Source organism: Equus quagga, chromosome 5, assembly GCF_021613505.1.
Source record: "Equus quagga isolate Etosha38 chromosome 5, UCLA_HA_Equagga_1.0, whole genome shotgun sequence".
NCBI lineage: Eukaryota > Metazoa > Chordata > Mammalia > Perissodactyla > Equidae > Equus > Equus quagga.
The window spans coordinates 81,270,876-81,284,422 of NC_060271.1; the positions used below are offsets into that span (position 1 = coordinate 81,270,876).

General features: G+C 36.0%; 1 protein-coding gene across 2 annotated transcripts in view; it reads left to right on the forward strand.

Moving 5' to 3' along the window:
* GFPT1 (glutamine--fructose-6-phosphate transaminase 1) overlaps nt 1–12,354 on the forward strand; it is a 55,435-nt gene extending 43,081 nt beyond the window's left edge. For both annotated transcript variants that reach the window (XM_046661048.1, XM_046661049.1), the window contains 5 exons: nt 5,374–5,488; nt 5,758–5,885; nt 6,443–6,610; nt 7,301–7,462; nt 8,101–12,354. In XM_046661048.1, coding sequence (XP_046517004.1) covers nt 5,374–5,488; nt 5,758–5,885; nt 6,443–6,610; nt 7,301–7,462; nt 8,101–8,145 — 618 coding nt within the window. In that variant the 3' untranslated portion in view covers nt 8,146–12,354. The remainder of the gene's footprint in view (nt 1–5,373; nt 5,489–5,757; nt 5,886–6,442; nt 6,611–7,300; nt 7,463–8,100) is intronic.
* The last annotated feature ends 1,193 nt before the right edge of the window (nt 12,355–13,547 follow it).

Consider the following 13,547-nt stretch of genomic DNA (forward strand, 5'->3'; position numbering starts at 1 on the left):
AACACCGTTTTTCTGATTTCTAATTCTCTTGTTCATGAAAACTTTAATTTTCCTCAATATTTTGTTATGCTAATTTTCAAACATACTGCAGAGTTGAAAGAATTTTACATTAACAATCATACACCCATCATCTGAGGTCTACCATTAACTTTTTCCTACAGCTTTATTGAGGTATAATTTTCATACCGTAACATTCACCAGTTCTAAATGTGTAGTTTTACTAAATCTGACTGTGTAACTATCACCACGATCCAGTTTTATAAGACTTAATCACCTGAAAAAGTTCCTTTGTGCCCTTTTTTGTTTTTTGAGGAAGATGAGCCCTGAGCTAACATCCACTGCCAATTTTCCTCTTCCTGCCAAGGAGGGTTGGCCCTGAGCTAACATCCATGTGCATCTTCTTCTACTTTATCTGTGGGACACCTGCCACAGCATGGTTTGATAAGACATGCACAGGTCTGCACCTGGGATCCGAACTGGCAAACCTCAGGCCACTGAAGTGGAGCACGCAAACTTACCTGCTATGCCACCGGGCCAGCCCCGCTTTGCGCTGTTTTTACAGTCAATCCCCACTCCTACCCCTGAGCCTCAGCCTCAGGCAACTACTATTGCTTTCTCTTTCTATATTATGTCATTTTCTAGAAATTTCTTAAAAATGGAATTGTATAATACATGTCTTTTGTGTCTGGTTTCTTCCATCTAACATGAGGTTTTTGAGATTTATTCATGTTGTTATTTGTATCAGTAATTCTTTTTTTTTACAAGCTCTCCACTCCATTTTTGGCACTTTATTTTGAAATAACTGTAGATTTATAGGACATTCCAAAGACAGTACAGAGAAGTCCATGCAGTCTTCACCCAGTTTCCCCCAGTGGTTATATCTTGCATAAGAAAATAAGCATCTTTTTATAGTACGTACTTTAATTTCTTTAAAAAAAAATGGTTCCCTTAAAAAATTTAGAAACTGGTGATTTAGTCTTATTTTAATTTTTCATGGATTCTAAAGTAATTTTGTTTTCTTCAACTGCCTTAGACATTCTGAGCTTGGAGTTATTGAAAAGTTTTGGGATATTTAGTCATAGACGATTTCTGAATGGCAAATATGAGTTTGTATTTTAATGGGTGATCAGAGAAGTTCTTCCTTGATCCCTGGGCCCTGTGATGGAGCTGGCACAAGAATTCTATAATCTTAGTTCTGAATTCCAAACTTTGCCTGAAAAACTAGGGAGATATTGCTAACTTCCTCAAAATATAAGACCATAGACAATTTGATATTTCTGTAGGAATTGATGGGTATAATTGTGCAGGCTTAGCAATTTTTGTATGTTATTGCAAGTGTTTAGAATTTCACCACAGCAGAGACACTTGTTGGTTTTTAAAAATAAATCAATATAACTTTATTTTTGGCTGAATAAAAAAGTAAAACCAAGTTTAAAAGTTCAGAGTCAACATTTTCCTGGTAAATTCTTTCAAACCTCAGTAAATTCTAAATGTGAGCTGTAGCTTCTTTTTCTCATAATTGGTTTCCTGGTCTGTACTGATGAAATGAAAAACATGAAATTGGAAATTAAGCTATAATAGGAATGCAATGGAAAAATGCATGCATTAAAGTTACTCTGTTTAATATTTGTACTTAAAAGCCAGTGTTGGGATGTTTTAAGTCCAAGCAAAGAAACATTACTCTGTAGAATAGCATGTTTAGTTATGGGCTGGAGGAACTGGAGTATTCACTATCTGATCAGTTCCGATTGGGAGTAGTTTAGTATCCCAGAGGTCAAAGATATCCTGTCTCTTCCTCTGTCCTGATAGTATACTTTGTGACTAATTGGTTTATTGAAAGTAAAAAGAAGTAGACTGGGAGGGTCTAGAATTTAGAATACAGATGTGCTCGTTAGCCTGGAGGCAGGGGGCTGCAAATCCGCTTCAGTGTTATGGGAAAACAATCCCAGTCTGACAGGGAAGACCTGGGGGCACAGGACAGGTCACTGTGGAGGAATATAAGAGCAGCTGGTAGCTGGGAGGTGCAGTAAGAAGAAGTAGGGTGTCTCATTTAACTTCTGGGAAGGTAAGGAGCATTAGCAGACTGTGACTGTGATTTTATCATACAGGAGAATCATTATCCACATTATGACAGAAAAATATTCACTAATGAAGTGATCCCTTATCCAGAAAAGAGTAATGGAAATTCAGCATATTATCCACACAAAAAAACCCAGAATAAATTTCCTGAAGTTAAAATCATACATAACATTGTAGGTAGTGATTTAATAATAAAAATATAAATAAAACCCTCAAATGCCTGAAACATGAAAGTTTTACTCTAAATTACTGTTGAGTTAAAAAGATATCAGAACTACCATTAAAAAAGATTTTTACTAGAAAAAATGACTGCAATATGGGTAAAAGAGAGTGTGGCCAAAGTGATAATTAGAGGTAAATTAATAGCATTAAATGCTTTATCTTCAAAAAGAAAATGAGCTAAGTATTTAATTTAAAATATAAAAAAGAAACCCAATAAAGCAGAAGGAGGCAAATCATAGAGAAAAATGAATGAATAAACTGCAAAGCAGAAAGCTTTAGGACCTTCATTTTGGTGGGCCTTAACTCTTCCTCTGGAATCTTCCTAGGAGTTTATCTGTGTTACTATGAAGCAGAAAAGGTGGCCCTAGAATCTTTCTCAACATGTGATCATCAGTGGGTTAGAATTGGCTCTATATAAAACATATTTGCTCTCCCTAGTCTAGAAGTTCTATTTAACTTAATAAGAAAAAGTAAGTAAAATAGCAGGAAAGGAGGAAACAAAATTCTCCTTCTTTGCAACTGATATGATTGACTACCTGTAGAGCTTAAGAATATCAAGTAAAAGACTTAGAATGAATAAGAATTCATATAATGTGCTTTATATAAAACACATATGAAAAAATTTTCTCAGTAAGCTGACGGTGGCTACTTAGAGTATATATGGGAGTGTGTGTTTGGATGGAGGATTCTATTTTCAATAACTATAAAAAATACTTATGAGGCCGGCTTGGTGGCGCAGCAGTTAAGTGAGCACGTTCCGCTTTGGTGGCCTGGGATTCACCGGTTGGAATCCCAGGTGCGGACATGGCACTGCTTGGCAAGCCATGCCGTGGTAGGTGGCTCACATATAAAGTAGAGGAGGATGGGCATGGATGTTAGCTCAGGGCCAGTCTTCCTCAGCAAAAAGAGGAGGATTGGCAGCAGATGTTAGCTCAGGGCTAATCTTCCTCAAAAAAACGCCAAAACAAAACTTAAAAAAATAACTTTACCAGGAAATGTGTAAGATGTTCCATAAATATTGTTGAATAGTTGAAAACTGGATAACTTTATAGACTTTTAAATTGCTAGCACAAATCGATGGAGATAACCATATTTCTGGATGGGAAGATTGTTTTGTGAAAAAATGACAGATCTTTAGGACAGAATCAATAGTCCTGCAATGTTAACTCTAGTACATCAAAGAACTTGGACTTTAGGGGATATCACAAATCAAGAGAAAGGATGGGGTGAAATGGGGGGAAAATTGGCTGTGTATAAAAACAGACGTTAACACCTTAAACTGAAATTAATTTCAGATAGACGAAGGAAAATGTAAAGGGAAAAATCAGACAGGGTCAATGAAAAGAATAGAATTAGGAAAATTTAATAATACTTAACTGTTAGGATGGAACAACTATCTAGGCTTAAAAGTACTACATTAAAAGTTAAAAAACAGTCAATAAACACTGTCGTAAAAGGTTAACCCAAACTGCAATAAAGTATTGGAAACAGGACAGTAAAGATCCTCTTAAGACCAACCGGAAAAAAAAAAACAGGTCAAAAAACAAGTGAAGAACAGTGAAGTTAATTCTCAAAAGAGAAACATAAATGGTGAACAAACATGAAAAAAAATCTTAATTTTTCAGACTCAAGATATGTGTAGTAAAATCCTAGTGAGAGTCCATTATCCAGTGGTAAAATGGTAAAAACTTGTTAAAAGGATAATTCTCAGTATTTCAAAGAATGTGGCAAAACAGGCATATCTCACATTCACCTACAGCTAAGGAGAATGAAGGTAGTCTTGGCAGTGTGACTCCAAGTTTTAAAACATTCACAATTGTGTAGGCTAGGGAAATAAATGTCTTATGGTTCAAGCCTTCACCAGTACAGGTTGTCTTGAGCCTATATGTCAGGTATTATGCTGAATGCTTTACATTTGTCTCATTTAGTTCTCATGATAATCTTGTAAGTATTGTGTCCTTTTAACAGACAGCCACCTGAGGCCTAAAGAGATGGAAAAAACGGCTCGAGGTTATTACACACTAGTAAACACGAGAGAAAGCATTCTGTCTTGGGAAAGTGCTTGTAATGTAAATTAAGAGTAAAAGCAAGTTATAAAACTGTACCTACTAATAATAAGTTTTGTTAAGAATATAAAGAAAGAAAAAAGAAAAACATAGTAAAGACCAGAAGGCAATATTCATAAATGTTATTAATAGCATGTTGCTAATGTAATTATTCCTGTTAGTAAGATTAATTATTCTTATTTCTATTTACTTTTCTGCAGTTGACTTTTTTTTTTTTTTTTTGCTGTGGAAGATTCACCCTGAGCTAACATCTGTGGCCAATCTTCCTTGTTTTTTTTTTTTTTTCACTTGAGGAAGGTTCGCCCTGAGGTAACAGCTGCACCATTCTTCCTTTATTTTGTATGTGGGTTGCCACCACAGCATGGCCACCACCAAGTGGTATAGGTCCACACACAGGAACCAAGCCAGAGCTGCCAAAGTGGAACGTGCTGAACTTAACCACTAGGACACGGGGCTGGCCCCATGCAGTTGAACTTTTAAAAAAATTTTTAGCCAAACTTAAAAAAAGAAGTAGAAGTGAAGAACAGGCAGTAGGCAAAGGTGAAAACTCAAAGAATAATTTTTAAAAAAATCCAACAAAACCAGTGCAAGTACCTCGAGGAGAGTCTTTCACACCCTTACTTTTGACTTACATCAAAGACTTAATTTGGTTATGCACATGCGCGTTCACTCTCTTCTCACCTTCCTTTGGCATGTTTCTTTTCCTTCCTTTCTCTCTGGTATTAGGGGTTTCGTAAGCATCCAGAGTCTTACAAGGAACTTTTATTTTGTATCTGGAAGTAAAGGTTAAGTCGTTTGTTCAAATTCAGAAAAGGAGAACGGTGATAGATTTCCCAAGTACTGGTTCAGTTTGCTGTTACCAATGCTGTTTTTTAAAAATGGACAATATATATGTATAAAACCAATGGGAATTTTTTGTTTATTTTCATCTTTTCTTGAAATTAAAAATTCCAAGTACTTAAAATGCAACCGTAACAAATTCTTCTGCTTTTTTGCGTTGTTTCAGGCTTACACCAGCCAGTTTGTATCCCTTGTGATGTTTGCCCTTATGATGTGTGATGACAGGATCTCCATGCAAGAGAGACGCAAAGAGATCATGCTTGGATTGAAGCGGCTGCCTGGTACGAAGCTACTGACGTTACTCATCTTTTGTTGTCTAAGGGACTGGGTAATGGGTGAAATTGTCTTATCCTTAAAGCTGTGGTTGTAGCTATTTACTCAATAAAATCTTCCTACTTTTGCATCTGTGTATTTAAAAATCACTCACTGATATCACAGAAGAATAGAAACCCTGGTCTTTTGTTGGTTGCTACCAATATATTATTATTATTATATCAGTTCAGTTTATTGTCCTTTTTTCAGAGATTTTGCTAACATTACTTCTTAACAGATTTGATTAAGGAAGTACTGAGCATGGATGATGAAATTCAGAAATTGGCAACAGAACTGTATCATCAGAAGTCGGTCTTGATAATGGGACGTGGCTATCATTATGCTACTTGTCTTGAAGGGGCCCTAGTAAGTCTACTCACTTAAAATTTCATTCTGTTGACTTATGGACCTGGCACACAGTCATACTTTTAGATTGAGTGAATGAAATAGGGTGAACTTTGAAAAGTGCCTTTGTTTTTATGCATTCCCATTTGTTTACCTTGAGAAACTGTAACAAAATACTTAATTCAAATGTGAAATCAAGAAGAGTATATTTTAGCATAATAACTTGGGTTAATTGTTGTCCAAATATGAATAAAATAAGGATTAAGTTCTCTAGGCGTGAGATTTAATGGAGGGCAAAAATAAAGCAAGTAGAAGGACAGGTACAAAGAAACAGGAGGGCGCTCATGATAATCCAGAATCTTTAAAATTTCTATGTTGAGTTTTAAAACTTCCGGTTACTTGCTCATATTATAGAAATAATGATTTATTATCATGTTAGCTATAGTTACAGATCAGTAGTCCTCTAATACTTTTGGATAAATCGATGGTTATTTTAGACATCAGATGTTTTATGTGATAGCTACTTAAGAATGAGTTTTTTAAAAACAGACAAGACTAATCTAGTTCTTTCCTATTAGAAAATCAAAGAAATCACTTACATGCACTCTGAAGGCATCCTTGCTGGTGAGTTGAAACACGGCCCTCTGGCTTTGGTGGATAAGTTAATGCCTGTCATCATGATCATCATGAGAGATCACACTTATGCCAAGTGTCAGAATGCTCTTCAGCAGGTGGTTGCTAGACAGGTAAGTTGAGCTGCTGGAGGACACGTTGGGGGTCTAAGAGTAGGGTCACTAAAGCTTATTTGAATTTTTTGACATTTAAAGTGATAGACCAGTGACCAGGTGGCTTACAGAACATGCTTAGGTTTACACATGAGGAATCTGAGGTACTCAAGGGTGTTGACAGGACCCAGCTCATAGCTCTCATAATAGGCAGAACCAAGACCAAAACCAAGGTCTTAGTCTCCAAATCCTGTCCTCTTCAATTAGTGTATGCTGCTCCCTTTGAATTTAATATTCTGAAATGAATATTTTAGGAGCAACTAGTTTTTACATTAATATTATGGGTGCTCTGCTTAACTGAGTTTTCTTCAGATCATTTGGCTTTATATATAAATCCCAAAAGCTGTTATTAATCCCTAGTCACAACATAGTGGTTACGAACTTGGGCTCCGAAGGCAGGCAGATCTGGATTCAAGTACTAAGCCTGGTATTTTTTAGTTGTGTGAGTTTAAACAAATTACTGAATCCCACAAAGCTTCCGTTTCCTTCACTGTAAGTGAGGTCAGTGTGACTTAGGCGTGGGGTTGTGAGTTTACATAAGTCTGTGTCCTTGAGGCTTCATGCGAATAGTGCAGTGCAAAATTTGCACACTCACAGTCTACAGCCCTGCCTTTGCTCACCAGAGATTGTGTGTGTGATTTTCTTTCCCAGGGACGCCCAGTGGTGATCTGTGATAAGGAAGATACCGAGACCATTAAGAACACAAAAAGAACAATCAAGGTGCCCCACTCGGTGGACTGCTTGCAGGGAATTCTCAGCGTGATCCCCTTACAGTTGCTGGCTTTCCACCTTGCTGTGCTGAGAGGCTATGATGTAAGTGATGGACCACCGCAGAAATCTTGGGCTGGCTTTTTACCTGGGTTCATTCTGGTAGTTTTCCTCCTCATTTTGTAGCAATAGCATTTGAGAAATCCATCAGATACAAATATCTGTCACCATTATATTTGCATGGCCCAATTTGTAAGTTACACCATAATATTTTCTTAGCCATAGAACTTGGAGGAACCTTGGAGATTACCTCCCTGATTGAGATTACCTCCTTGGAGAATCTCCACCTGTTTTCTTTCTAGGTTTCTTAACGGAGTAGCTATTTTCAGTTCTTTGTTTGGGATTGTCTGTTCCACACACTGCAGGACTTTTAGCATTCCTGGTCCCCCAGTCATCCTGCTCTTAATACATTTCTAGTGTCTTCTGTGAGGGTGCTGCCTCTGTGGAGGACCAGAGGAGCTCTTCCTGTGCTGAACTGGCTCCTTTAGAATTCTTTTTTGTGATTTCAGGTTTTTTCAAGGTACATTATTTGATTGTATTTTCTAATCTTAATTCTTTGTAGTCTGTAATAAAGATGGTTAATGAATGTGTTGTTTTCTGTTTCTATAAACAAAAGTAATTTGCAACTCCTCTTTTCCCCCCAGTCTGTATAATCTCTCAAATCTTGCTTTTTTTTTTTGCAGGTTGATTTCCCCCGGAATCTTGCCAAATCTGTAACTGTAGAATGAGGAGCATCTGAAACTCTGGGCGATGAAGCAACACAAGACACCTTTTATATTTAAAACCTTGATTTAAAGTATCACCCCTTTAAGCCTTTTTAAAGTAAATCTTTATTTATATATCAGTTATAATTATTCTACTCAATTTGTGATTTTTGTGAGTTACCTCATATTTTTCCAGTGATTTGTGGGGGAGTTCGAATAATGGAATCTATATCGGAATCGGTACTAGAGATTTGACTCTCATTTTCTTTAAAGGGTGCTGGGTGTTGGATTTCTGGGCCCTCCACTTCAATCTGAGAGGGTTGTATGTTTTTAAAATAATTGGCGTTTGTTTTACCACACTTCTATTCATACAGCCCAATGGCAGCAGTAATGTATGCTAATACTTGGACATTAAATTAAGATTTTGCTAAGTTATACATAAAGAGAAGATGCTGTGATTTATTTTGAAATTTGTTTGTTTTTTTTTAAAACACACTGTAAAACTTAAAAACTGAAAACTTTTCTTGGTGGAATTTCTGAGTTAGGTTGACCTAACCTTATCTCTCGCGCTTGTTGCCTGTTAGCTGTAGGTCGAGGTGGCTTAGCAGGCTGAGTAGTCTGGTCATGCACTGGGTCTCCCCAGCCTTTAAAAGAAAACATTTGCACAGTTTTGTAGCACACACTTTAAATTTGAGCTGCTTTGGACAACTGACAATATGACTTTAAATTTGAAGATGAAATACATACATGTTGGATATCCTCCTCCTTGTTTTTTCATCTCCTAAAACTGGTTTTTATTTCCTTGCATCTGTAGTTTTCTTTAATGGCTGCTGAGTGACATATTTTATCTTGTTCTTTGAAATCATCGCAGAATTGCTATCAGATGTCTCAAATTAAATCAATACTGATATATTCAGAATTTTCTTCAACTTTTTCCCAAAGAGGAATTTCCTGAAGCTAATTTTAACTTCCCTTCACTGCCTTGTTATATAAAACCAGTACCTTCAGTACCGGTAGTACAGTCAGGTGGGAAGTTCTTTGCAGTTGTTTGGAATATTTGCAAGTCTTTTCACTAATCATTTGAGTCTAAATGTATGTGATGGGCTAGGCTTAGGAACAGCTTCATGCTGTACACTGATGCTAGTGAAGGATGGCATCACATTTAGGATTACTTCCTAGGTATTCTTCTCTCTGTAGTTTCTGTGTTCTACCCCTGAAATATATTTAGGAATGGAGAAGATATAAATAAATAAAGTGATATTGAGGTGCCTTCAGTGTCAGAAATGGAAATTAACAATTTAGATTAAAATATTTAGAGTAGAGTATTAGTTTGACATGCGAAAAATTGTAAGTAGTAACTTCTTCATGGAGCTTTTTGGGCCAAATCTTGGGGGTTCTAGGACTGCGTGTTTATGTTTTGGTTAAGTCCTTCTCTTTCAAGAGTTTTCGCTTTTAAATGTTCAAGGTAAGATATTTAGCATAATTAAGTAACCTTAGTCTTTTCCTTTTTCTGTGTTTGAACTTCTTGTTGAGGTTAAGATTTTCTAATAGTGATCGCTGCAAGAGAAACAGAATTCTGCTTGTATGTTAGGGTTAGAGAAAGAACTGGCGTATTTTGAGGTAATTTGGAAGGACTCTCCTAGAGACTAGAATTGTTTTTAAAAATAAAATAGGGTTACTATTTACATCCTATATATAGCTACTATAGCTATATTTATCTATCTGAATTGTTTGTGAGGTTATTTTGTGTAGGCCTGGTAGTTTTTGTATGCGTATAGTGTCATTTCTTATGTTTGTTATATTAGCATTTTATGCACATGATTTGTATGGGTTTGTAGCATTTCTTAATGGTCTAATGTTTGAGTCAGCATTCTAAGTGAAAACTAATAAGTAAAATCAGTCATTAGTTTTTCACAGTCTCTCTATTTCTGTTTCTCTCAAACACACACACACACACACACACACATTCTTCAAGCTAGGATAAGTTCTAAACTGAATATCAAAAGTTGAAATTAAGAACAAAGAAGTGATATTTCCAAACAAACATGGTTTCTCCCCCCATCCCTACTTCTTGCTCCCTACCCCATTTAATGTAGTGATTTTTACATGCTTTTATAAGTTAATTGTAAACACAAAAAAGATACTGTAATGAGGCAAATCACTAAGGAGTGTGCATGCCCAGTTAAAGCCAATATAATATAGGATAAGGTCAAGAAAGATATTCTACAAAAGGAGTCCTTTATATAAAAAGTTCTTTCTTGTAGAGCATTTAAAGTTTAAATTCACTCATATATGACTTATAGTTCCTTGCCCCAGGCCGTGAGCCCTTTTTAGGCCGGGAATCATGTGTAACATCTGACACATGGCCCCGTAAATGATTGTTACTTTGGAGTCAGCTTTTCTATCTTTTTTTAGTCACCTATGCCATAGGAATAAATGATAGGGGGAAAACTAATGTTAACTATTTTTAGTTTGTTATAACTATGTTAGCAACCTCTTGTGGGCGAGGAACTGTGCTGGGAACTGAAAAATACGTCTCATTTACAGCAAAGTCTGCTTGTCCCCGAGTGGACTCCGCACTAGTGAAGACTAGGGTCACTGGAGGCGCAGGGGGAGAGGATGGAAGATGGAGTGGAGCTGGGTGGTTAAGTGTTGTGCGTGGATTTTTCACTTAAATCATGGTCCAAGTTTTGGGACGTTTCATGTTTGTAAGAGGTGAAATGCATTTTGTGGAGTAAGTTATCATCACAGGCCGCACGTGCTTATTTCTGTGGTACTCTGAGGAACAGCAGTTGTTGGATGCAAAAGTGAGAAGCAGGCCAGCAGCAGCCCTCTTCAGAGGGAGCTGACCAAGTGACGTGCATATGGGGCTGTTGGTTGAGAGAGCTGGTACAGATTTTCTCTTAACTTACTTAGAAAGTTGTTGCTGGGATGATATTGTCTTATCTTTTTGAATACAAATCTCTTAGCCTGAGTTAATTATGAGAATGGGAGGAAAGGAGCCTTTTTTTAATCTCCTTGGTGATAGTCCTTTGACACTTATTTCTATTAACTCTTCAAGGAAGGAAAATCAGCTGAAATGTTTGCTTTAACAAACATTTTAAGAAGTCCTTTGGGGTCACTTTTTTCTCATATCTTTTTAAAAAATTAAGATAGACTATAGCAATAAAAGGGAAAGACTAATGTTAACTATTTGTATGCTACAACTTCAGCGATTTTTCTAAAAAGCACAGTGTCATTGAAAAGTGTTTATTGAAAAAGAATTCATAGCTCACATTGAATTTGTGAAGGCCAAAGAAATTGAAGGGAATGGTAAAGAGATTTTAGACCTATATCCACTTATTTAGTAGATTTTGTATACCAGAATTCCAGACAGAGTGTTTTACCCATGAAAACATATTTCGGATTACTTTCTTTGTTTTCAGTGTTTAGAGTCTTAAGTTTAGAAGTATTAACACTTAAATCAGTTTTTCCCCCCAATATTTAAAGATTATTAATACATCAGTATTTCCCTAGCTTGCTAAATTTAACGCTATATTCAGATCTGTGATATGACAACCAGTAGGACTGATAACATTAGCTTTGAACCAGTAATATCCAGGGTTAAAATAAAAATCATAGTTAAGTAGCAAGACTGTAAAGTTATGCCGTATTAACATATAAGTCTGTAATAGCTTGATATCAATGTTATGGAATATACCATAAATAATGACTAATGAGTACATTTTAGGAAATTCTTGAATTACCTTTCTTACTAGTTTTCAGAATGAATACAGAAATGATCCTGTTAGCTTTTTAAATGTTCTGTGGTTGAAATTTTTTTTTGCTTAAATAAAACTTTTGGTATTTGTTTAAATTATATTTCTTGTGAGCTGGAAATTTTAGAATCATCCTTGCTTTGTTTTCTGTTCTTTAAAATGAATGTTTAGATTACTGAGCCAATTGGTCATTTCTTCCTCATGTCTTGTAAGTCTAGTGACTCTAATCCTGAACTGTGAATAAATTACCAAAAACTTGCTGAGAATTGCATTTTGAAGCAATTTGCCAATATTTGAAGTGTATACGTGTTTGTAGTTGTGTTGAAGATTCTATTGTACTAAGAATGTAGCCAGTGTTTACTTTACTTGTTAATGTTAAGTAAACATTTCTGATGTTTATTCACTACGTTTATTCACTACTGTTGCTGTTTTAAAAAGAAGGAATGATTGCATAAATATAATCAAAAGCCACATCTCGACTGGAGTCGAGATGTGGCTTTTGTTTTAGGAAGGATCATTAGCTAAAACAAAGGCTCTACTTTTTCTGATGTCATATTCATAGATATTATACTTTCTCAAGTCTCTCAAAATTTTTTGTGAGAATTTGTTGTTTCTAGCCAATTTCCAGGGTATACGGTAATCAACAACTTTAAGTGAATTGATAGTTGCAAAAGAAGGATATTTAAGATAGATGAGTAGCAAGACAGCATGTACTCCAAATCTAAAGTTTCTGTATATCTAGCAATCTGTTAATTATAGAACAAAGGTTCCGTTTCTAGGATCCTTTTATAAAGAGCAAGCTAAAATCTCTATCCTGCCGCTCACAGCACTTGCTGTGTTTGCAGGAGACAGTTTCTCCAGGGAGGTTCGAATGAATGGACATGCTGTTCGCCTCCCCGTAGGATTGAGCCCAGCCTCTCAGCTCTCTCTTTCTCTGTGTTGCTCTGCAGCAAAGCCTAGGGCTGTCACACCAGCCTGGATCATTTTTTCTGCAGGCTGCATTTTTGACATAAAATTCAGCTTTTCTCCTAGTGAACAGTTTTCTTTACATTCTCCTCCATTGGCTATCAGTAAGTGTTTACTGAGTGCTTATTAAAGGCCAAGAAATAATTTCCCCCCAAATTAAGAGTCCACTTTTCACTGGAGTGGCATTTAGGAAAAATAAATTCTTAATATTCTTGGATGAGGAGAAGAAATCTTTATTAAGTTTCTCTCATGAATCTGCAGGTAAATAGTTCTCCCTCATTTTTTAAAATAATGTAGGAACTTTATTTGCTAAACAAGCATCCTGGAGCCATAAACTAATCATAATAATATACAGAGAAGTTGCCAGGTTATAGCTGACCCCTTCCAAGGAAATATACATGTAATAAGATAAATTCATTATTCTCTTTTTGGTTAGCGTGTACAAGAGATTGTTTCCAAGATACAAAAGGCCTATTTGTGAACTTTGTATTAACTTGATTCATTGACTCAAGTTCCAAGGTTCACTTACATATTTCCTCATAGAGAATGCTGTCGTGTAGCCCTATTTTCCTTTTCATATTTCAAGAGACTTGAATACGAAGTATGAATGTATAATTGGAAATAGGGAATAAAAAATGGAGCTTGCAACAGTTGGAGAAATGCTCTCTGGATAGAACTATAGTTGTTTCCTTCCCTTTCATT